A 26033-nucleotide genomic window follows, 5' to 3' on the forward strand; every position below is an offset into this window, starting at 1 on the left:
ATCTGACAAGTAGTAAGTCTACTCCACTTTATTCACCAAAAACGTTTTTTTTTTTTTTAATTCACCAAAAACTGTTCTGTAATCTGGAACGTTCGCTACGTTCAGCTCCAGTTAGCCGCCTTATCTCACTGCGCGAGAGGCAATTGCGTCATGCGTGACGGGCAAAAGGTCAAAGGTAACAAGGTGACCGGAGGGCTTATTATATTGTACAAAAAAACCCAACAAAAAAAAAAGTAATAATAATTTTAGTACATGTTATGTGTCAGAAGAGGGTTTAGGAAATAATAATACCAAAAAGAAAAAGAAAAGAATTGACCAAAAGGGCACTGCAATCACTGGAATGGAAAAATGTATGTGTAAAATAGAAAATGTTCTTCATTTATCAATAGTTACAAAATCCTTATCGAAAATGTTTACGTTTGGAGATTCTTGCTTTAAAAGAACATTAATGTAGAACGTGTATGTGAGTGAATACATTGTGATTGCATTGGTTAGCAGAGTCACAGAATGTTTCTAAAAAAAGCTTCACAGAAGAACAGGCCTGTGAGGGCCGTGGGAGGAGCGTCCGCAGAAAACGTGAAGACAGGATGTGGAGCCACCGCCTGGCTGCTCTGAGAGCATCCAGAGATGCTCACCGGTCATAAAAGTCATGCTAAATAATAAAACGAGAAAAGGTCACCAAAATAAAAGTGGCCTTTATTAACAAAATATCAAGATTACACTATGTTTTGTGTAGTGTTGAAGTTAAGTAACGGTATTTGTAAAGGTAAAAATGTATTCAATTAAGATTACAACACTCCATTTTGTAAAAGACCATTTTAAATATAATGTACATTTAAATAAGTTATGGACTATGGGAACATTTTATATAAAATTGAGCAAATAATATTTAAAACAGGCAATTATTTATTTGGAAATAAATATTTAACCTGTAGAGAGTGAAGCCTTTTGAAAGGATTCACACCCTGTGACCTTTTACACATTTTGCCACATTACAAATTTCAAATGTATTTTGTTGGGATTTTATGTGATAGATCAACACAAAGTAGGGAAAAATTGGTGTTTCGAATGTTTTATAATTTTTTAAAAATCTGAAAAGTGTCGCAGGTATTTGGAGTCCCACTTTGATATTTCTGTATATGATCCTGTTCCACCAGTTGCTTTCAGAAGTCAGATCAGTAAACGGTGTGTGATTTAACGTCCCCATAATTCAGCTGTTCTGTGAAAGCCTGAAGGTTGTTACAGAACATTCATGAACAAACAGCCTGCAAGCCAAGGAACACAGCAGACATGTCAGGGAGAACGAATTAAGAGTTGGGACTAAATACAAAGATATTCTGTGAAGAAAACATGTTTTAGGACACAAAATAATTAAAAATAGGGCAGAGATTCCTCTTCCAGCCCAATGAGGAGTCTAAGCTTATAACCAGACATACAGCAGAATGTTTTAGTTCAGAGAATAATAGTTAAAATCAAAGTATCTGATAAAATACAGATCTAAAAAAAAAAATTCAAGCTGAAAAATCACTTTTTAATCACTCATAGCTCCAAAAAGCACACTAAGAAAAACATACTATTGGTATACTAGGTACTATTGGTGTAAAAAACAACAATAAAACAAAAACAGAGTATCTGATTTTGTTCCTGTATTTTTAAAATGTTTCCATATAGAAACTAAATCCAGAAAGCCAGAGAAAAAATCCTGTTGCAGCTACTTTAAGAGAACATATTAGATTTTAATAAGGCTTTACAAAAAATATGCATATTTTTATTGAAACAAATAAAAACTCCAGAAGCAAACAAGGAGAAAGGCCACCCACACAGTTCCTATGATGCAGAATTAGCATATCTGGGCTGTGATTGTGCATGGTTATGCATTAACAGCTCCATGTTGGACACCCTCACTCTCAGTAGCCGTGCGCTTCGACTGGGAAACACGCTGAAGTGGCTGCCTCAGGGATTAACAGAGGCAAAGGGATGCGGCGCTTTTACAAGGACCATGATACCTGTAGAGCACTTCTGAACACAGCCTTGCTTGGTAATGACTGTTGCAGCTTTTTTGTGTCTATTTGTTACAGATTTTTGTTTCTCTGTTTCCCAGATTAAAAGGGCTTGTGATTGAGAGAGAAAGAGCTTCTGCTCAGTGAAAGACTTACAAAAGCTGGCCGAGTTTCTCTGAGGTGCGTTTACGAGGATCTCTCTCCATCCTTAGTGGGTCATGTCTCTGGCACTGCTTTTATGTGCGAAGTAAAGGCTTATCTCTCTTTGTGCCCTCCTCCAGTGCCTGTCATCATTGTGACATGCAGCTTAAAAACCCTCTGTCAGCTACTGAAGAGCTCATTCTGGCTCTCAGCTGTGGATGAAGGAAGGACATGCTGGCCAGGATGGAGAGATGAGGCAAACGGTTTGGGGGATTTCAGTTTAGTCTCTGCAGAGTGAGCCCACTCCACTACGAGGGATTCCTGCCAATGTGGAGATGTTAACCCATGGCGAGGAGAAGTTGGGTGGATTTTGATAGCAAGACCGCTGTGGTAAAGTTTTGAGGTGTGAGCTTAGGCCAGGAAGGAGATCCAGTTGGGAACATTGAGGAGTGCCTGGGGAGTGACCCTTAGAGACTGATTCCTGGATCACTGCATCCACCATGACCAACTCTCACTCATCTGCTTCTGTGGGCAGTTCCAATGGCAGCTCTCTTGTTTCCAGTGACTGGAACATCACGGGCAGCGGCCCCTGGTTGTTGGCCTTCATGTTGACTGCCATCATCTTTATGACCGTCTGTGGCAACATCCTGCTCATTGCTTTGGTGTTTTCCCACCGCTCTTTGCGCTGCACCTCCAACTGCTTCCTGGTGTCTCTGTTCTTCTCCGACCTGATGGTGGCATTGGTGGTCATGCCCCCAGCCATGCTCAATGTACTGTGTGGCTCTTGGGTGCTGTGGCCTGCCTTTTGCCCGGTTTGGCTTTGCTTCGATGTCATGTGCTGCAGCGCATCCATCCTGAATCTGTGTGTGATTAGCCTGGACCGCTACCTCTTCATCATTTCGCCGCTACGCTACAAGCAGAGGATGACCCCACCCCGGGCTCTACTTTTGGTTGGGGCCGCTTGGAGTCTGGCAGCCCTGGCCTCCTTCCTTCCCATTAAGATGAACTGGCACAGTTTGGGTCACGGGGATGAAAACTCACTAATTCCTCAAGTCAGCCTTGGTAACATCAGTTCCTTCCATGAAAAGCAATACCCAGACTCCTACTTCCAGCAGTCACCAATGGGAGGTGTGTCCTTTCAGTGCCGCCTGCGGGTGACCCTGCCCTTTGCCCTGGTGGCGTCCGTGCTTACCTTCTTTTTGCCCTCCAGTGCCATTTGCTTCACCTATTGCCGGATCCTTCTGGCAGCACGGAGACAAGCAAAGAGAGTTGCGGCATTGAGCCACCCTCCTCACCCTCATCCGTCCTTTGGAGAACCTTCCCGGCCTCCTTCGCCCGGAGTTGCTGCCGGGTCAGTTCAGCAGGATGGATGTGACTGCGGTCATCAAGGACCTGCCATGTCTCAAAATGCACTGGTAAGAGAACAATGAAACTGAAACTCTGCCAAGGTGAATATTGCATGAAGGTTTGTTGAAGTTTAAAGAAAAAGGCACCTGACCAGCTAGTCACAATAGGAGCTTTTTATGTAGTGCAAAAGTTTCCTAACTGAAGACATTTATAGAGGCAAAAAAATCATCACGGAAATCTTAAGGAAGGAGAAGAAGTTGCTTGGTTGCACTGCAACCTTGAACATTTAAAAATAACTTGTTGAATAATTCTCTTTTTTGAAATAGCTAGAGGGAAAAATGTATACAGTAGCTTCACACAAAGAGACTCACTGTGTTGCTTTTAAAAGCTGTTATTTAAATGTCGCAGCTCCATCCAGTGGAAGTTTAAGACTGGTTTGTCCAGCTTTGAAGGACAGAGGTAGTAAATACGTTATTATTCGTTTTTTTCTGAGTTTAAAGACAAAACTGCAAGACTTTTCTTTATGCTGTAGAGTACCTCACTAAGCATTCAAATTGTAACTCATGCATCACTTCAAATTGCTTCCAAAAATGTCTTTTATTGTTACTTTTTTCAAATTTACTCAGTTTTAGCAGTTTTGAAAAATTCTTGATGAACATTAGTTCTTTAATCACTTTTTATTATCGTTTGTGTATTTCGTTTACTTAATTACTCAGTGAATGGTTAAGGACAAAGTTTAATTTTTGATTTTCCTAAATATTCTCTCTCTCATTGATTTTCCCTTTGATTTTAAGTGAGAGTTAATTTTAGTGTTTATTCTATATGAATCTGAAATCCAAAGAAATATCCAGAAATATCCCCACACTTCCATTTATGTGGTAAGTTTATGAACAATTCTAAGACTGACTTCGAACAAGTCTAAGAAAGGTTGATTACAACTTATATAATTGGTGTAGCTTAATTACAATAGCATAAAAATGAATAGTTAAAATGATTAGAATCAGTCAGAATTATACCAAAGACACCCAAATAAGTTATTTTGTAAAATAAATATGGGTACTAGTTCTATTCTTGGTACTTTTGTTATTTTAGCTAACTTTTGTATTCTTCTATCGCATGCAAGACTTGTAAGCAAATTTTTTATTATTTATTGTTTAACAATTCATCTATGGTGGTAGCAGTAAAAGTAGATCTGAATTGTATTTGTACTAGGGGTTGAACGACTACATATTTTTTAAGGTCGACTTTTACTATTATCATCGACTCAATAGTCGAGTCGATGTCGACTAGTCGCGGTGACGTCATAGTAACAACCCTTCACAACTACTTGGAGGCTTTATCAGCTATTTTCACGGCAAATATTGACACCTCCTCCCCTCCCCCCGCTTTTACTAAGTCTATTATGCAGAATTAAAAGAGCAATAAACAGATCATTGTTCGTGAGCAGCGGAACGTTCGTTGCACAAAGTCGGGTCTGACTTTTTTTATTTTTTATTTTTCCAAACACCGGCTGATGCTGATGATCTCTGGATATCTACTCGCATAGGAGTAAAATTATCACACTGACCACAGTGGTGCTTTTGGAATATCACAAACCAAACTTATTATGAACAGAGCCCGTTTGGTTACAGTTGAATTCAACGAAGCCTCCTGCTGCTCCTCCTGCTGCTTCTCCGCCCGATGCGCAGCAGGAGGCTCCGCTGATCAGCAGCGGCTCTCTGAACCGACATGCAGACGGCGGCAGACATCCCCTATATCAGATCCTCAGGGTGAAGCTTGGACTTAGTTTCCAGATGTAGTCAAACCATCTTTACAAGAGGGTAAAGTTGCCAGGTTAAAAGCTTCAATGCGCAGGATGACCCTGATCAGTTGGGGTAGTTGAGGAATAAAAAAGCCTGACATCATGACGCGTTGTCGCACATTACTCCGGTAGTCTTTTGTTTGTTTGTTTGTTTTTTTTAAGGATTTTTTTCGGCACTAGTTTATTTGATAGCAATCTGACTGTAAGGGGGCAGAGAGGCCTGGGCCCAGCGAATGGAGGACAGGAGTCGGACTCCTGACTACCGCAGGCTAAAGTCTCTGTATGCGGGGCGCCGCGCTAACCACTGCGCCGCGCAACGCCCCTATTGCGGTAGCCTATGCTGTAATTTACAGTTTCTCTTTGTTAAATTATTTACATTTTTATACAATTTGAACTTTCTGACGAACTCACCTAGTCCACCTTCTTTCATTTCCTTGGAAAAATCTGTTTTGTCACGTGATTGCGATTAGTCGACTGGCCCAGAAAAAAGTAATTGCAGAGAAAAGAATCGACTAGTCGACTAATTGGTGCAACCCCTAATTTGTACCTCTTTATCTACCATTTTTCTGTCACTCCCTGCTGTCCTTAGCTGTCTGTGACCAGTGAGCGCCGTCTTGCTCACAAGCAGGGTCGGAGGGCACTGAAGGCCAGCCTCACACTAGGCGTCCTTCTGGGACTTTTCTTCAGCGCCTGGTTACCCTTTTTCATCACAAACATGGCTCAGGTCAGTATGAGTACCTGACCGCTGGCTAACACAGTACTGCAACCCGCTAAAGCTTTAGTCCTCTCCCACGCACATGCAGGACTTCAACAGTTTTGCTACAAACATTTGCAACACTTTCGTCTTCGTATGATTCAGTGATTTTTCTCACCAGTTATTTTGCAAGCATGACAAGTATGAAAAATAAATGCACTAGGAAGACAGAGTGAAAAACACTTGGATACTGGTCTATTTTTGTGTTGGCCAGCCTTGGCGTCACAGCCTTGCCAAGCCAACAAGGAAATAGATTGGCATTTCAGCTCTCTATATCTGACTCATTTAGAGCCAAGTTAGCAGCCCGCTAAGGACCATTTACAATTTTCAAATTGTTGAAACAAATCATTTTGATTAGAATGAACTGAATATGTACTCATAATAAACAAGAAAGTGGCATGAATTGCTCTTTGAGACTGAATAAATGTCAATATGCAGCTTAATCTATATTAGTAATGACACTTGTTCTGTTTTTCAAGCTGATCCAGTCATTTTGATTTACCATCTGTGCCCTCTTGTCTCTCCCTCTGTGCAACATAGAGTTGCAGAGACTTGACTGTGTCTGCGCTCTCCTTTCTTTTCACACTCAATGTGGTGTGTGAAACACACACCCCCTTCTGTCTCATTCCCACCGCCTCCTTGTCTCATCTTGATAGTATTGGAAGCTCTCCTCTAACAGCTGTCTCCTTCTTCATTGTTTCTGTCTAAACCTTCAAAATCAATGATCCCAGCATCACATGTTAAATGATATGGAGCTAAGAGCTAATAAGCGGTAAACTTGTTTATGACAAATCTGGTTTACAAACTGTCAGATTTTTAAAAAAATTCAGTATGATCAACCTCAGTTTGTAACATTTTGGAACATTATGGCCTTTCATCACAGGAAATGTCATTTTTAAACTGGAGATTTAATTTATAAAACATGATGGTTTCAAAAAATTATTTTTAATTATTATATTTAATTATTTTTTATTTTTCTAGATTTTACGCACATATGAACTTTATCATTCACTATCTTTCACCTGAAACTCAAGCTTGCCCTGCAACGGGCAAGCTTGAGTTTCAGTTCAGAGTGAAATGATCAAAAACTTTACTCGGCTCAAAATTTCCTTAAAAAGTTTTTTTTATTCAATCAACTTCCTTAAGATCCTCCCTCCCTCCCTCCCTCTCTCACTCACTCACTCCCTTCCTCCACCCCTGCTTCATCTGGTGTCGGGTCATGGAGGGAGCAGCTTCAGAAGGAGCCCCAGACTTCTCTCTCCCCAGCCTCTGTTCCAGCTCCTCCGGAGGAACCCCAAGGCGTTCCCAGGCCAGCTGAGAGACAGAGGCTTCCTTCTGCAATCCATTGCTTCCTTAAAACTAAATGCATTACAAATGTGTGCTAGAAACATAAAATCAAAGAATACTCACATTTGTTTAATTTGTAAAATGATGTCAAAGTTTTTGTCAAATATGGATGCAAAAGGTTAATTGTCAGTTTAAAATGCTTGTGTCAAAGATGTACAGCTTTTTTCACTCATTCAAACAAAAGCTGCACAGATTAAACTCTGTACTGTCAGGTTTGTGATTTACTCTGTAGTTTCTGCCTTGGTCCAGGTGTGCTTTAGAAACCTTTTGTTTCTTCCACTGTTCTACACTACTGCCTGCTTCTTACAAAAAGTCACATCTTAAAAGTATTTAAACATTGATGAGGTTAATATAACTCAATGTTCCATGAGAAGAAACAGTTTTGATCATTTTTTTGTATTTATTTTTCATATCTCCTACATATTTTGTAAAGAAACTTAACTTGCTACGTTGTGATGCCAGGAAATCCTGTGTCTTCCTCCAGGCAGTGTGTGAGTGTGTCCCACTTGCCCTGTTTGATGCCATCACCTGGCTTGGCTACTGTAACAGCACCATAAATCCCATCATCTACCCGCTGTTCATGAGGGACTTCAAGCGAGCTCTGGCTAAGCTCCTGCCCTGCTGTTCATCGCGGTCACCCAGAAGACCCTCGCCGGCTCTCTCCATCTCTTTGCGCAACTCAGGGGAGCCCAACATGGCCAGCAACTCAACCTCGCCTCTGGCCTCCGACCCTGCACACCCAGCAGCCACTGCCACGGACGGCGTCAACCTGCTGGACGCCGAACACGCTGGGATCGAGTTGCCTCTGCTTCTTCCCAACCAGGTGGACTGAATCACTGTGGAAGCACAGCCAGTTAGTGACTGAGGGATTACAGAGGAAGGACTGGCCATTGGTAAGTACTGATGCTCAGTAACAATTTATATTTGATTGAACAGAGAAAATCAGATTTAATACACACGAACACAACTTCCTGAGAGTGTCTGTTGGAAGAACAGAAGAAGCAAAACATTGTTTAACATTTAGTTTAATCCCAGACTTGAGGCTGCTTTAGCTGTCAGTAGCAGTATGCAGCCTACAGCAGCCTGCCTGTGGCCTTCCCACGCAGCTCCACTCAAACCTACTCACATCTCACTTCTCATCTCAGAGCTCCAAAAGTGGAAAAAACTCAGAAATTTTCAGATCAATCTCAGAAAATTTCTAGAAAAAAAATTAAGTTTTCATTTCATTGGGGTTTAATCTGATGCACCAACACAAAGTAGCACCTCCTAATTTAATCCAAAACTGTGTACTTTTCTATTGCTTCACTAATATGCCCTACTTTTTGTAGCATATCATATAAAATATTAATAAAATAGGGGGTAAGAACATATGAGAATGAGAAATAAATTCATGGATCGTGAATACTTTTAGAAAACTAACTTCACTTGCTAATAAATGATGCATGACATTCCTTTCAAGGCCAAAGATTAATAGCAACCAGGCTACATGTAAAATAAGGAGGATGAGAGTTTCCTCCAATCATGTAGCATCTGCTTAACCAGCAAACTAAACTATTCTACAGGTACTTGGTCTCACAGGAGAAAAATATTAATTACCTTTACAGTTCATAAAAAACATTGTGTTGCGAAATTATGATTAATTTATTCATACAGTAAGTAGTAAAACAAGGCAGTTAATTCATTTTCTAAAAGCTGCCATATGTGGCAAGTGTTTTCTCTGTCAACAACAGAAATGCCTTTCCACTGAAGAAGCTTATTTGTTGCATAGAATAACCTGAGAGCAGCAGAGCTGGTCCTGGAACTCGCTCTTCTCCAGGTTTTTATTTGAATAAGTGATCTGCAGTCCAGTGTGTGTCATTCCAGCTCCAGGATATCTGCTCATCATCCGGCTCAGCCTCCTCTCTGCTGTTCTGAGCAATGAAATTAGAGGATGTGGCGTCGTTAGGGGAAACATTGTTTAGATCTGAGACTCCATCATTTGGTTCTGTCTCATTCAGCGAGTCTAGCAGATCTGTGATGTCAGGAATGTCCCAGCCATCGCCCATCTCCTCTGTCTTGTCCCTCCAGTCTGCACTCTCTTGTGACGACGTTTTGTCTTTCTCAGCAGGATTCTGAGTCTCGCTCGCTTGATGCTGCTCTTCGGCCCGGTCCAGATCGTCCACGGTCTTCTGAGCAGCTCTTACATTCTGAGGAAGAACAAATGAAGCCCCTGCCACTTCTTTGGTGGGAACTCCCACTGCCACCAAGATGGTGTCCATCTGACGCATGTAGTCCAAGTGGCCTTTCACCTGGCAAGACATCATGCAGATGTTTTCTTAGTTTTGACTTAGGCACAAATTACTTGCACGCATATACAGCTGAAACCAGATACTTACACAAACTGTTTAAAAAGTCAGGTTTTTATCATACTACACAGGGTCATTTGTGGCCCTTGAAAGGATTTTATTCGGCCCTCGGCCACAAGTCACGAATGGTAAAAATTTGACCAAAAAAACAGAAAACAATTGATGACCAAAAATTTTTACATTTTCTTCTACTAAAGCAACAGTCAGTTAAAAGAAATGTTTACTGTTGAGCAGGTAAAACAAAACAAAAAAATCACAGTAAACTATTTTGTATTTTTAATTTAATAAATTTTGTGGCTCACTAGTAGCTTAAATGTGCCAGTTTTGCCCCAGGACCGAAAGGTCTACACCAAAGCATTCCTATTAGATTAGTAATCATTATATAATGATTTCTACTTTTATTGATCCCAGAATATAATGTTAATTAAATGTGTGGCACTTGTGCTGTGTTCAAACCAATAAGACTAATGTTTGTTGAAACTTTTTCATGAAGCTGCTGTCACACCGTTTCTGTTGTATGTTTGTACAAATGCGTCTTCTGTGGGTGTAAAGATAAAGAAAGGAAGTGGATTTTTATCAGTCCTGTGACGTATATGAAATAAGAGTTTAAATTTTGATCTTCTCCTGTTTTGCATTGTGTCTGTTTTGGGGCGGATGGTGTAAAATTCAGTGTTGTATTGCATAAAGACAGAATAAGCTGCTGTCTTGTTGAATTCTGTCCTTATTTAATCATCTGGGGATGAACATGTAATTCTCTGTGCTCAGTGTATAAAAGGTCAAAACTATTAGTTAAATTAATCTTATTTATTTATTTATTATATATAAATGTTAAAGTCCTGACACTCGTAATGTCATGTTTGGTTCAAACCAGCAGATTAATGTTTGTTAGAACTCCATGAACAGTCTCTCTCTTTTTATTAAAACTGCTCTCATTGTTTCTCAGATTGACATGCAAGTTGCCTCATCTAAAGACACATCTTACATAAATCTAAAAATGAAGTGAGTTATGATTAGCTTATAATCTAATGATAAAACCAATTTACAATCTATGAGATCTCTCAAGTAGTCTAAAAATTTTTTGTTAAATAAAAGAGAAATTATGTCAGACTGTTGTCTAGTTTGAGCACTGTTTTCCTTTTAGCTATTCTAACTGCATGAGGGCTTACCACAGATGAGAGATCCACATTAACTATGCGGTGGTCCTGGATGTTGATTGGCTGCAGCCCAGCAACAGACAGCTGTGCAGCTGAGCTTCGGTACAGGAACCCCAGGAGCCAGTCGCCTCTGACGGGCGGAGGATTCAGAAAGTCATTTACTGATCCACTGCCACACATTTTTAGCAGAAAAACCTCCTACAAACACTGCCTGTACAAACTGTAGACATCTGGGGCCTCATGTATAAAAGAGGGCGAAGTTTTCACACTAAAACTTGGCGTACGGACAAATTTAGAAAAGTGCAGCACACAAAAAATTTGGATGTATAAAGCTGTGAGCATTTATAAATCTATAAATCCTACTTTGCAGGAAATAGAGCGCAACTGCTGGTCCATCCTGTTGCCACCCTTAAATACATGTGTACATTAGTATAAATACCCGGAAGTCTGCCTGAAGCAATAACCATAGCAACAGTCCTTGCTTGTAGCAGTATAAGTATTTATGATAACAAAAATTATATATTCTTATTTAAAATGTGCTTTCAGGGCAGGGCACATGAGGCCACTTCACAAAAAAATAATAAAAAATTTTTAAAGAAAAAAATCCCAAAAAAATAAATTAAAGAGATCCAAGTGCAAATGCCTGTTTGAACAGCAGAGTGTTCATCTGGGATTTAAAGAGACATTGCGTCAGAGAGTCCTGTACAGTGAGTGGGAATGTGGACATTTATTCTAAATAGAGAAATCATGTGCATAAATTGTACATTTACAAAATAAAGATGCTTTCTGTCCAGAGAGGCACTCGATGACTGCAGCTGGACCAGTACCGGTACCACACGGCTCCTTCTTTAAGTTTTGCTCAGAGCTCCAGGATGATCAGTCTGGATTAATCTAAAGGCTAATAAACCATCATCATCAGAAGATAAATATGATCTCTGAACACACGCTCCCTCTGAATCCTTCCATTGGCGATGTTCTCCATCAGAGATAAAACACTCCACATTTACTTAGCTCACTTTTGCGCAGCTACTTATATATGTGTGATAATCTAATCACCTAAAAAATAATCAAACCTGTTTGGAGTTAATCTGTTCATCCAAACCCATTTTCTTTTTTAGTGAGAATGAAATTACCCCACAGATGCATTTCATGCGCTTCAGCGCAAAAACTGAGGAAGAGTACTATTTACATTCTAGAGAGGTTTTCACATCCTTTTATTGAATTTATTTTGTGTATGTGTGTTATGTTATTGTCTGAGGATAAATGTTCAATTTCATCATTTACTTTAAACAAAATATTACATGAGAAAAAAAACATCAGGTTTGATGTTTCTTGGTCTAAAAAACACTGAATTTAGTCAGATTTCAGTCTATTTAGGTGAGTTTTGACACTTTGTAGTTTGATATTATCCACAGAAAAACTTTGCATGGCTGCTCCACATTTTCACGGCAGGTCAAAAGTTTGCATATATTTACATTCATTTTTATACATGCCAACTTGTACATAAAATATGGCACTGCACATTTTTTGTGCGTACGCACGCTTTATACAAGAGGCCCCTAATCGTTAGAGATCATGAGTTTACCTGCAGTACCCGTTGACTATTCTTCCTGCCACCACCCTGACCATTCTCTCCCAGGACTTCTCAGAGCCGTCAACAGGAGCCCCGAGGAGGACCACATCCTCTATCACTCCTTCACTACCTGAGGGTTGGAGAAATGCTCTGCATTTACCTCTGCTTCCACTTTAAACAGTAGCAGTGAAGTTGATTAAATGACAGACCCTGATACGGTACCTTTATCACTAGCAAGCTCTTGCAGACAGTAGTAGATGACTCGGGCTCCAAGACTGAAACCTATGAGGCTGACGGGCCGCTTCCCCTTTAAATACAGCCAGAAAAGACAGTTCATTCTCCAAGTAACTATTTTACATGAACAATTCATGAGTATTTTTATCTTAGTTGCTATGTATATTTTCTAAGGCTGAAACTTTTTTATGTTAGATTATTAAATGCATAGATATCAATGTGTTAAAATTTTAAACCAGCTAATCACTTGTTTTTAAAAACATATAATGGTTCCAGACAGAACCTTTGTATTTGTATATTTCTGTTACACTTGTACAAGTGGCACACAAGGAACATCTACCATCAACAGAGATGGATGAAAAAGCTGCTTCTCTCAGCCCAGTGAAGTTTAATTTGATTTAAAAACAATCTGATGGAAAAGATGAAATGGATGGAAAAGAGTTAAAAAATAAGACAAAATAGGTTTTGTTTTATTTCTAATGAACAAAGATATTTTCACCAGAAACTAGATAAAAATACTTGATAAACTGTTTTTTGAAGTGAAAAAAAGATTCAACAGATTTCAAACAGTAATAATTTGTAAAAAGTCATTCAGGATTAAAGCTGATCACAGAGCTGTCAAATGTTTTATTATATTTACCAAACATAAGAAATATGTTAAGAAAAACAAAACAAAACGAACTGCCAAAGATTTGAAGAATCAAATGCTAAAAGACATCAGATTAAAAAATAAATGACAAACTCAGTGGATAGAAGATGGATGCAGTGATTTAATAACATTCAGGTTTCTAGAAACAAATTAAATACCGTATTTTCCGCACTATAAGGCGCACCTTCAATGAATGGCCTATTTTAGGACTTTTTTCATACATTAGGTGCACCGCATTATAAGGCGCATAGAATAGACGCTTCATACTCTATTATTACACATCCACATTAATAAAGAAATGGTCCCCGAGTACTTTATATAGTAGGCTGGCCCAGTCGTTGTTTCACTCACGGTGTTGGTGTTGCGATATTATGCCCAACTGCTTTCTGGGTAACACAGACCAACCGACACGCTGCCGCTGCAGTCTCTGTCTCTCTTCCCCTGCCCCTCCCCCCCTTTAAATGTATTATCAAACTTTATTAACAAACCAGTGTTCTGACAACTATCCCAGCATGCACCGCGCACTACTTCTTCTACGGGGAAAAAGAAGTTGGCGGCTGCTTACCGTAGTGGACCAACTATGTAAGCAGCCTACTGCATGTCTGTGTAAACATGACGTCTTTCATTTCGATCTGAGTTAATTAGTGTAGCATTTCTGCCGGATTTTCACAACATATCAGCCACGACAATGGACAGGGGAACCAACAAGTTCATGTCATCTTTTTTGGACGACATCAAGGTGTTTGAGCCACTGGATGCCTCCAACATTGTGCGCGTCACAGCTAAAAGCTACCGATAGATGAGGAAAACAGCAGATCCTCACACCCTCAGCATAAATATAGCTGTGGACAAGATCACTGATGCCTATTGTTCTTGCAAGGCTGGGTAAGTCGGCATTCATGGTTTTGATGGTCCACAATGTACATTAGCATATGTTTACTACTGTAGCTTGTGTTTGTGAGACGGTCACGCACGTGGTAGCTGCACTGTGACCTAAAATGGGCATTAGCCAATGAAACGCGGCCCCTGTGGTAAGGTCCGTTGCTGGACCTGTTGTGGCTCAATATTGGTCCATATATAAGGCGCACCGGATTATAAGGCGCACTGTCGGCTTTTGAGGAAATTGAAGGTTTTTAGGTGCGTCTTATAGTGCGGAAAATACGGTAATTTTATTTAATCTCTTTTTCAGCACTTAAGCATTTTTTTAAACCTAAGGACTGAATGTTAAATTTGCCAACTAAAACAATTATATCACAGCTGTCAGAGGCGCCGCCAGAAATCTTGGGCCCCCTGATAAAAAATTAGTTTGGGCCCCCCTGTCCAGCTGCTGCTACAATGTTTCAAGTCTATTTGACCCATAAAAAGCATCACAATTTTAAAGGCCTGCATCTGCTTTGCTTTCTTTGGTTCAATTCTGATACTGGCACAATATTTACTGCTCATGAATGTAACATAAACAACCAATCAGAACTAGTAGGACGCTCTTAGCGCTGTCATTTAGCCTCATTCACTCAATGCTAAATGTGCTAATGGGGGAGAAACAATTTATCATTACAAGAAACTGTTTATCTGTCGTCATTGGTAGCTATGCTAACTAAACTGAGCATTCACAGTTTGGATCTGCACAGCTCTGTGCTATGCTAGCTGCAGCACGGCACAAATCAAGGGGGAGGAAGGATGAGCAGCACCACATGAGATTGTGATTCACAGCACCAAAACTCTCCTGCCACTGACTGGTTGTTTCTAGAGAACCCTGGGAGAAAACAGAGGAAATAGATTTTTCACATTACCTCTCATACCATACCGTCACAATATGACAATTTAAAAAAAATATGTAAAAAAATATTTATATAAAAGTTACATAATGCAGCTTTAATTTCACTCAGGAGAGGACAGGTCAGGAGGGACATGGGTTAGAGCTGCTGCTGACTGACTAATTTGTTAAGTGGTGAAAGGTACAAGTTAAATATATGAATATGTTGGTAATATTTTTTCTTTAATTCATTAAATGCTAGTGAAAAGGAGGCAAACAGTAGTTTGTAGCTAAGCTAATTATGCTAAATGGTTGATAATCTCACACAGTCTACTCACCTCTCTTGGAGAAAAACTGGGTTATAAATTAACACTCTTGCCTTTCTCTCTCTCTCCCTCTATTTTGTTTTTGAAAACCTGATTTTATAACTTTTCTTAGCAGCATAGTAAATGCCACAATCGTTTGTGGCCGGAGCTTCTACTGACTGCAGCTGAACAGCGTCACAGTCAAGCGCTCCAAGCAGGAACAAACCATTTCATGCAGATCCAGGGGGGAGTTCAGGGCAAAACCGGATGTGTGTTTTTTTAGTCTGGGAGGGGTAACATTACATTTTTACTGCTAAAAACAATCTTTGAAAATACAATATGATTAATTTTGTATTTGACAGGACCCCGACTTTTTAAATTTTATTTCTATGAACAAAATATAAATAATTAAATTGTGGAGGGCCCCCTGCTGGTCAGGGCCCCTGGAATTGTCATCACTTTTCACCCCTTTACCGCGCCCCTGACAGCTGTACAGCTGCTTAGACTGAGCCCTGAGATGATGACAGGTGGGCCTACCTGCTGCCTGCTCCTCAGCACCTGAGCCAGGTGTTTTCCCACCTCAGCTGAACGGTTCAGACAAACACACCAGGGGTTGTCGATGACGCTGGCCGCTGCTAGCAAAGACGCGGGCCACGTCAGAGCCGTCACGATGCCTGACGAAGAGACAGTCACAAATATATTCAAATGGATTCAGGACCAAATCAGGAGCAGGTTTTCTTCTGAACTAACTGGAGATCTGGTGGTACCTGAGAGCACGGTGTACTTCAGGGCTTCCTGAGCCACCATGCTGACCAGCCCGTCCAGCAGAGAGGTCATGGCGGAGCCCAGGTCCCGGAGGAAGCGCGACTCCCACACCAGGCAGAACTTCTCGCCACATTCCCCCAGGCTGGACCACGGGGCCTGGAACGAACCTGAACGCAGAAGGCGCAGGTTGTTTTTAGGGGACGTCTGAGTGGCTCTTCAATGCTGAGTGTTTTCGCAGTCATTGTGTGAGAAGGGACAATGAGCTTGTGACTGAGTGCGTTTTAGTGGAAGAGCTGTTCGCTTTCATGTAAGAGAGGAATTTATTCCATGTTTTCTGCTTAGTTACACATACAAAAATAGCTGTTGATGCAGTTCAAAAACATTTTGTGCATTAAGTGTCTCTATTATTTATGCTAATTTCCTCTTGGAACTTTCTAGAACAATGTAATAGACAACAATGAGCTTTTAAGTTTAATATAAAAAATGAATCAATAAAAAATCAAAGTCCATGTGTTTTTGTTCACTTCCTGTAATTATTTGTTGTGTCTCTAACTGTATTAAAGTTTAAATATGACAGATGAATCAATGTTACTGAACTTACAATGTAATACAAGATGATATCTGGTGAGGTTAATCAACAAGATTGAATATTTTTAAGTGGATGGACCAAGTTTTTATTATATTTTGTACTGCGCACATACCAGGGGTGTAACGATTAATCAGATTAATCGTTACACCCCTGGTGAAACATTATAATTAAATAATGATTAATTATTTAGTAATTAATCATTAGCTGGAGAATACAGCCTCAAAAAGGCCAGTTGCTGAAAGAACAACTTGATCAGCAGAAATTAAGCCAAAACCTTACAAAAATATATACATTTTACATTTAAGATAAGAAAAAACCTGTCTGTAAATATGTTCCACCAAAAACTCCTCAAGCGGTATAGTTTAGCTTCACTTTGTTTAAATTCAAAAGGAACTGAATTATGTGTTGATTTGCATCTTTTAGTCCATTTCTAATATTAAAAAGGCTCAAATGAAAAACCTGCAGAATGTGCCAGCTTTTATCTGATTAACTGAATAATCATCAGAATACTCAATAGATTAATCTAACTAAACTAAATTAAATGTTAGTTTCAGCTCTAATGTACACATTATGAGTTGTGCTTTATTAGACATCTCACTTTCATCAAGCTGTTCAATAGCTCACAGCCAGGAACTGGACCTCAAAATGAATCACAAAGGTCCAAATAAAGAACTCCAAACAAACTGTTTTCTTTAAAACATCTGAAGAAAGTCTGGCTTCCTTAAAATAAAAACATAAACATATGAGGGGGTTTAATAAGCATCTAGAGTACTGCAGACTGGCTCTAATCTGTAAAGATGTGAAGTGCAACCTGACAGGAAATCAAAGTTGACTGGAGGCTCACTCACTGTATTTCCCACTGCAGAGCCAACCGGTCACAGCAATGGTCAGGTGCAGATGCTTCCCAGAGCTCATTGGTTGAAATTCAAACTCTTCTATGGCCCCAACACACTTATTCATTTTATATCCTGCAGAGAGGACTCATGGAAATCAGGATAAAAACTAATATAAATCATGCTGAAGATGGAAAAAGTGAGGCAAGCCCAGTCAGTTACCAGTCAGTCCAGCTCCAGCAGCTCCAAACAGAGAGGCCATTATAGCAATACCAGCAGCTGAGCCCAGAGCCGCCGCCCCTCCGGCCCCCAGCACGGCACCGGCCCCGGCTGCTACCAGCGGAGCTGCCAGTCCACCTGTCACACCTGGAAGAAAAAGTTACACAACACAAAACACAGGATAGTCTTCACATCAGCTTTATTTTTCTAAAAGCCTGGTTGTTCCTCTGAAGAACAGGAGTAATCACCGATCACGGTCCCTCCCCCCACGGTGGCCAAGCCAATCAGGAGGTAGCGTCTCAGCTTTCGTCCTCGTTCTCTCCTCCGGCGGCGGGACGACTCCTCTCTGGTTGGAATCAGACAGAGGAGCGGCGTGAGTTAACCTGTTTGTCGCGAGAGGACCCAAATTTGGGTCCTCTGCGCTTGCCGCAACAAGATCGATTGAAAAAACATGCTATACATTTATCAATATAGGCATATTGCATATCCACAGATCGGGAAAAAGCTCTTCTAAATGATACAAACAATATTTTCTACATCAACAACACCCAGCCTGAACACGAAGTAGCTTGATAAAACGAAACGTAATTAGATGCTAACAAGGCTAACGAGGCATACGCGGTAAAAAATGCAACAGTGAAAGAGCGACTATTCCCAAAGCCCACAAACTATCAATCAGAGTAAAGCCGAAGCTCTGCCGTTTCCAACAATACCAGAATCACCACGCTACGTGCAAAACTCACTGAACCAGCAGCTGAAGAAGAAAAAAAGAAATCGCTAATTTCACGAAGCGAAAAACATAAATTCAGTCCTACCTTTGCTGTTTCGTGGTCATAATCCTTATTAGACTAAATATTTCCACTTGGTTCGATAATCCATTTTCCCTAAGTCCATCTCATACTGTTTTCGGCTCCGCCCAGAGCCTCTTCCGCCTCCTGGGCTTCCATATAAAAATGTAGAGGCGAACTCCGTCAATGCACGTCACATGCGTTTCCCGTCCTCTAATTGGTGAATGGCTTTAGTTTCCGTATTAATGTCAACGCCCTCGGATTCTATTGGCTCTGACGGTTCGAAAGACGTGTCAATCATCAAAATTGGCCAATGGGATCCCGAGAAACCGCCCCGCGTAAGTTTGAATATCTGTATTGAGAACTGCATGGTTTTACGCGCAGAGCGCAGACTAGAGACTCCAGGAGGAAATTTTTTTTTCAAAGGAACCCCCAAAAACAATTGTTATTAGATGTAATTACTTATCTATGACAAGTAATCATTTATTCTATAAGAATAAATAATTGAAACAGAACCTATAGAAAAAAACTGAGAAAGTTCAAATGGCACAAATTGTGCCAAATTGTGCCAAAATGGCTAATTTGGAAGGTCCGCCTAGATTTTTATCAAGTAGTACCTCTCTAAAACTCATGTGATGCACTTTCTTTCCATGAAACTTGGCACAGTAAAAGGTCAGATTGTGTACTGTTGTTTACTACATCCAAAACATGTAGTAAACATGCTTTGAAAGGAATCTTCATATATTGAACTGGTTTTTTTTTTGGCGGAAATAGATATTTTGCTTAATTTCTGCTGTGTATCATATTAATTCACTTTCCTCAGTAACAGGCAGGGTGGGTTTTAGAGCTGTAACATATTCTCTAGAGTCTTGCCTTTATTTTGATACCAAAACAATTAAAATAAACTCTGTAGTTCTTGAGATACATTCAATTCATTTGGGCACCATATTTCTCAAAAAGAGGCCTAGAGATGAAGAGGAAACCAGGTGGCTCCTGTAGTCTCCGAATAACGTCTCCCTGCTTACACCACAGTGCTGTCTTACTGCCATAAGAATTAATAAACACTATATGTGTTTTGCAAATGAAAACAGCTTTGAGTGAAATGTTTCTATGCAGCTTACTCGCTCTCCTCTCCTGCCTCTCTCAGCCTCTCTCCCAGCGTCTCCTCAAACTCCTCCAGCTGCTGAGGAGACACTCGCAGCAAACAGCTCACATGCCGGATCAGGACTCTCGCTCTGGCATCATATTGACCTGACAGGCACAACAAGTCATCCGTTTAAAGACATTTAATAAATAAATAAATAAATAAAAACCTGTCAACATGATGTTTTATATGATCCTTACCATCTTTGACAGACAAAGACACCAGATCCTGGAGAGAAAGGACAGAGCTGGTTAGAACAGGTGGAGGAATAAATGCAACCACCATCTTTGTTTTCTGCTTGCAATAAGCAATAAGTCAATTGATTGCATGATAAAATAAAACAAACTTCATAATTTCCATTTGCATGATTTATTGTTTTCCTCTTTTCTCTCTTTCTACCAAAGACTGGATGACAAAAGTTTCAACCTGCTGTTTTGGTCTCAACTACATCTGTTCCTGAAGTTCAGCTTCATTTACAGAGACTTCAGGTTCCATTTTATTTGTTGTTTCTGTTGTTTATTTTAGATATTTAAAATGTCTTCCAGTTCCACTGTTAAACGTTCCTTACAAATTAAAGTTCATTGATTTTTGAACCATTTGATTACCATATTTTCCGCACTATGAGGCGCACCGGATTATAAGGTGCACCTTCAATGAATATACGGGCGAAAATGAAGTCAGCGGCTGCTTACCGTAGTTGCTAGACCTGTTGTGGCTCAATATTGGTCCATATATAAGGCGCACCGGATTATAAGGCGCACTGTCGGCTTTTGAGGAAATTGAAGGTTTTTAGGTGCGCCTTATAGTGCGGAAAATACGGTAGTTGAAAATGGTCTCAAAACAACAATGTTATCATTTTGGTTCTAGTGGCCTTGATTTGAAAGTGCTAAGACAGGAAAGTGGGCAATGAGAGAAGCGGGAAGACATGCAGCAAAGGTCACCAGGCCAGGAATCAAACCTGCGACAGCCACGTCAAGGACTTAACCGCTGCACCACTACAGCACCCCCCTATTGCAGTAATTTCTGGGACAGTTTATCATCCAGCTAAATTTGTTATCATGACAGGCCTATTAACAGAACAAAAACACTCTGGAGACCTTCACCAGTTTGAAAGATATTTTTAAAAAATAGAATCTATTAGGTCTGTAACAATTCATCAGATTAATCGATTATTGAAATTATTGTTGACTAATTTATTAATTGATTAATTGTTAATTGGATTATTTAGAATCAAAAGAATCACTGATTAAGCCAAAACTGCACAAAAACATTTGTTTTCTATTTAAGAGAAAGAACTATAATGTGCTCTTCTCGAAACATCTCAAGATGAAGTTTTAGCTTCAGTTGGTTCAAGTTCTGTAAAATAAAATCTCTTATTTAGCAGACTTTGGTATCTGACCAGCCCTGCACTGTACTGATGCTGAATGAAGCAGAAAGGATTGAGTTTCACATGATGATGTTAGCAGAATTGTTTTAGCTGTAGATCCATCCATTTGCCACAAATGATCAACTATCTGCTAAAGGAAAACTGTTAATGCATTTTAGGCAATACTTCCTTATTTTCTTACTTTAAAACGTAACGGAATTATTTGTCTATTTGAATTTTTTTATGTATTTCTAATGCTGTATAAAAAATCTTAAACAAAAAGTCTACAGAATGTGCTCATCAAATAACTAAAATAATAGTTAGTTGGAGCCCTGGTATCCATCTCCGATTCTCATTAACACAATATTTTTATTACATATATAATAATCAGCTGCTGTGTTTGTGCTAATTTTCAGAAACCTTGCTCTTTTTTTTTTTACATAAATTAATTGTTTTTGGGTCGTATTATTATAGCAGCAGAAGGGATAACTGTTTCTTTTTGTTTTTGAATAAAAGCAATGAGCAGTTATTGTACATTTTGTGTTGTATTTTTTAAAATCAAGGCATCTGTTACCAAACTCTGCCAAGGAAGAGTGTTAATTAAAAAAACATTAAAATAACTGGAACTGTGACAAACAAAGCTGAACGAACAGCCGAGTTTCTGCTGCCAACACGTACAGTGAGTAGAACTGTAAGGAAATCTCTAAATATCACAGAAAATATTGCAGAAATGCTTTTCCACTGTGAGATTATGTTCATATAGTAAAGGATTCTTGCTTATTTGAAAGTCAAGCACCTGTATGATGGGAGTGGCTCCAGCAGCCACCAGCGGATCAGCCTGTAGGATGGAGAGGAAGGTATCTGTGCCCTCAGAGCCCAGGCCTGACAGAAAAGCCCCCATGACTGGCATCACCGACTGGTCCAGACCCAGACACTGGACCAAGTCCTGCAGGTACTGCTCCCTAAACGCACTACAGATAAAGAAGAAACTCTCATTACAGTAAACAGTACTGTCATGCTCAGATAGCATCTCCTCCCCACCTGTTTTCAGACCCAGAAAACAGCTGGCCCAAGGAAACGGCGCACAAAGCAGCAAAAGCAAAGCGGCTCTGTTCGGTCAGCTGGCGGCTGGTTATTTTCCCCGGCTCATGATCTGCTGCTGCTGCTCCTCCAGGGTCTGAGAAGAGAAATGGGCTCATGAAAAACTGAAACAACACACATGAGAGAAAACACACACATAACACTACATGCTCTATCCACTATAGAGCATGTAGTGGACGCACCTACATGGATGAAAGGTGCATCATCCATGTATGTGATGGACTGAAAGGTGATGATGTAAGAATAGCTGTATCTATACTGAGGATACATTGCAAACTATTTTCCAAGTCACTTTGCTGAATTTCTTCAGGGGTGTTAGAGTAAAGCGGGTATCCATCCATCCATCGATAAAGAAAAAAAAACTATAATTCTCCTTTTACGCTAAAGCACTGCTTTATGGTTTATCTATTTGCATAGAAAAATATTTATAGTTTGGTGGCTAGTTGGTATTGAAAATTAGATTGGACTGAGCTGCCTGACTTATGAATGCAGCCTATTTCATATTGTTTTGTCCTCATAAAGCAAGAACTAGATTACAGTCTAACTTTGTACTTCATCCGCTCTCTGATGAGCTGACCTGAATTCAACAGACTCCATGTGCTAAAAAGCGACACACATATTCAGTTTATCTTCATCTTTTCAACGTTATCTATTTTCCGGTTTTAAAACCTTATGAATTTCAGCGAAAGTAAAACAGCATTAGCTGAGACAGCTGTCTTATCCTGTCGTCCCTTAGTAAGTAAACAAGCTAACGGTACTTGGTGAAATACAAACGACGTGACCAGTTTACTTTCTTATTTTAACACTATGTTAATGAAAACAGTGAGGGCATTCAGCTGTACCTGGTGAGAAGTCGGCGTTGCTTTGTTTTTCCTCCATGATGGTAGCTGTCACAACTCTGAAGACCGAACTTTTGTTGCATTCACGTTTCCACTCCAAGCTCGGACATTACAGCTTTCACAACACTCACCCAGCCTACTATACAGGTAGCTTCATTCCTGTATTACTGAAGGAAAACAACTGATTTTAGTAAATGTTTTCGTTTTAATTATGTAGTAGCGGTGCTATTCTGAGCTCAATCATGAAAATGCTGAAAGGAAAACTAAAATTAGCAACGCATTATTGCTAGTTTAATATATTATTTAGGGAATATATTTTTTACACAGTTAAGTTCAAATATAACCGATACAATACAACCACGAGCATTGACAATACTAGATGTTAATAGGTGAAACGATCTTTCACGGTTAGCAAATGAAATATTTACCAGCATCCTCAAATGCACCGCAATCTCGTCAAGTGAAAAGTGACGTAACTTCCACGTACTCTCGAACAAGGGTAGAGGTTTTCTCACGATAATATCCCTAAAACATAATTAAACATATGTCTGTTATAATAATATTGTTGCATTGGTGAATAAATATTAGTTATTTGCCATTGATTCCCAAAGTAAAGCAGCCGGCAGCACTGCAGTGACTAACACCGACCACAATTTGAAGAGAAACCGATGAAAGGCAGCTGATCCATCAGTGGTATCCATCTGTGGCCAGTAGGTGTAAGTGTAGCTTCTATTTTTCTTTCAAAACATTCTTTCCTCGGTCATTATGTTTGTTCATTTTCTCGCTACTTTTACTGAACTTATAATGGTGAAAATGTATTCCCCAGATATATTTAAACGTTTCTTGCTCAGGTTTGTTGAGTGTCTGAAAAGGCTTTCCATTTCCATGAGACACTTTGATGATGATATATATCAGACAGGTTTCCTGCCAAGCTGTGAAGAAATCTGCTTCAGTTAAGCACATTGGTGTCACTGGAATATATGCGGCACTGTTTATTTTTGCACGTTTAATAATACAAGGATTCAAAAAGTTTATGGATGTCAAAGAAGAAATAGGATGTTTATATTAAGCCCATGTCATTCTGGTAATTAAGGATAACGATAAAGAATCATGATTATGTAGAGCACACATATTGTCAGAATAATATATATTTTGCACAATACATGATTTATGTATTTATAGCCACTTATCGTGTTCACATTTTGCCAATGTGTTTTATTGTAACTTTCTGTAATGGACCCGGGCTCTGCAGGAGCTAGTAGATCTTTGGACCTTACAGAATTACTTTTAATAATTTGCTCAAAATTGTAATGAAATGATTGACCTTAAGAACAAATGCAGTTTGTTTGTTTTGTTTTCTGTGTTTTTATGGAATAAAGTACTGATACTTTACTGAACAGTAATGTAAAATGGGTAATATTTAGTAAGATTTGGGTCTATTTTTCTTGTCATTACATTAGAAATGATGAGCTTTTTCCTACTTAATTTCTCGGTCAAGAAGAAAATATAGAAAATATATCCATTCTGTTTTTGCTATGTAATTGTTTTCTGGAGTATACAGACTAAAAAAGCAATCTGATGAAAAAAACAACAACATATTCAGAGCAATAATGAATACAAAATATTAAATTTGCATTTAAGACAAAAGCACCTTTTTTCTGTAAGTATGTTTTAGCCAAACTCTTCAAGCAGAATAGTTTTAGTTTCACCAGGTTCAGTTCACTAAAGGAATGCTCTGTTACTGTACATTTAGCAATAATATGTTTATTTTCTGATTTAAAAATGGAATTAAATAATTTGATTATTTGCATATTTTATTCCTAATATTTATAAAAAGACTTGAGTGATTAAATAAAAAATCTGTAGATTTTATCTGATTAATTGATTAATAGTCAAAATAATCAATAGAATAAGATAATCGCCTTAATGTGCTGTGACTTAAGAATTCTGCTCTCTTGGATGTTTCCTCTTCAGGCGTTATGGGATCTGCTCCTCTCCCCTTCAGCTCAGTATGTTTGATGTGCTTCATCTTTTCCAGTCTGAATTCTGAACAGTGACTCAGAGACAAAGACAAACACTGGAAAAGTGTGAGAGTGGGTTAAACTTCCAGCCAGGACCCCCATGGGGAAGAAGGATTTTTACAATGCTGCTGTTTTGTCAAAATAATATCCTGGATTTGTCTCTTAGGAGCCATGCCTGTCTCCATCCTGTTTACGTGATCTGCTGGCCGGATTCAAGCAAATCCTTATAAGTGGCAAAACAACAGCATAGTAATAATAATAATTAAAAAAAAAACATTTCCTTTCTGCATCTGACTTTATTTGTTGCATTTAAGCTGTAATAAACGGAAAATGAACAAATATTTATTGTACACATACAGTCAGGAGAGTATATATTCTGAAGAATTAGATAGTTAGTTCTTCGGTTCTGCTTTGACAGATTTAGCCTTTTCACCTCATGTAGTCAGGAAAAGAGGACACCCACAGTGGAAACAGAAACAAATCCTTGCTGCTGAAAAAACAGAGATGGAAAGGTTGATATGAAGTGAACTCTTGCTGCACTGTTCATAAAATCCAGGCTGTGCATATTTGCACACCCTTGCACAGCGTCTTGCTCCTGTCACCTTACTGATTTTGTCATTTTGAGTTTTGTGATTTGAAAAGAATGCAGTTTCTACAGTAAAACTATGAATTATTTACCTTTTCTAAGTCTGTCACTAACAGACTTCTGAGATGTTTCATTCCATGAACATCCTTAAGATATGCAGGGAATAACAATTTCACATTTCGCTTCTAGCATTTATATTCTGGACTTTCTGAGATTTCTGAAATATCTGTAAATGAAAAAGTATGGAGGTAAAATTGGTATTTACCAAGAACTTCGGCAAAATCATGTGTTGAACTTTACACAGAGTAGTCTGGGAGTGAGGCAGAAAACAGTTCCTCCCCTGCTGACGCATTTTCTACTATGGTGGTTGTAAAATATG

At 39.3% G+C, this 26033-nt stretch overlaps 2 protein-coding genes across 3 annotated transcripts; one reads left to right on the top strand and one right to left on the bottom strand.

Annotated features, from left to right (window-relative positions):
* The first annotated feature begins 2316 nt into the window (after positions 1-2316).
* htr6 (5-hydroxytryptamine (serotonin) receptor 6) lies at positions 2317-8289 on the top strand. The gene is made up of 3 exons (XM_014977549.2): positions 2317-3556; positions 5879-6013; positions 7875-8289. The coding sequence occupies exons 1-3, from the start codon at positions 2642-2644 to the stop codon at positions 8220-8222; spliced, it is 1398 nt and encodes a 465-aa protein (XP_014833035.1). The 5' UTR covers positions 2317-2641; the 3' UTR covers positions 8223-8289.
* A 718-nt stretch (positions 8290-9007) lies between these two features.
* Positions 9008-23556, bottom strand: tmco4 (transmembrane and coiled-coil domains 4). 2 transcript variants are annotated; one of them, XM_014977547.2, is made up of 15 exons: positions 23476-23555; positions 23051-23214; positions 22149-22284; positions 21904-22078; positions 19942-19969; positions 19719-19848; positions 18058-18155; positions 17813-17956; positions 17606-17725; positions 16171-16335; positions 15941-16077; positions 12685-12769; positions 12475-12592; positions 10902-11019; positions 9008-9678 (listed from the first exon to the last, which is right to left on the bottom strand). In XM_014977547.2, the coding sequence occupies exons 2-15, from the start codon at positions 23085-23087 to the stop codon at positions 9211-9213; spliced, it is 1959 nt and encodes a 652-aa protein (XP_014833033.2). In that variant the 5' UTR covers positions 23088-23214; positions 23476-23555; the 3' UTR covers positions 9008-9210. The 2 variants fall into 2 exon arrangements, with proteins under 2 accessions (XP_014833033.2, XP_087862989.1); XM_088006863.1 differs by lacking the exons at positions 10902-11019; positions 12475-12592; positions 12685-12769 and having other exon boundaries at positions 23476-23556.
* Positions 23557-26033: the final 2477 nt, after the last annotated feature.

Source organism: Poecilia mexicana, unplaced genomic scaffold (genome assembly GCF_051168715.1).
Source record: "Poecilia mexicana isolate PSO_F unplaced genomic scaffold, ASM5116871v1 scaffold_7, whole genome shotgun sequence".
In the NCBI taxonomy this organism is placed as follows: Eukaryota; Metazoa; Chordata; class Actinopteri; order Cyprinodontiformes; family Poeciliidae; genus Poecilia; species Poecilia mexicana.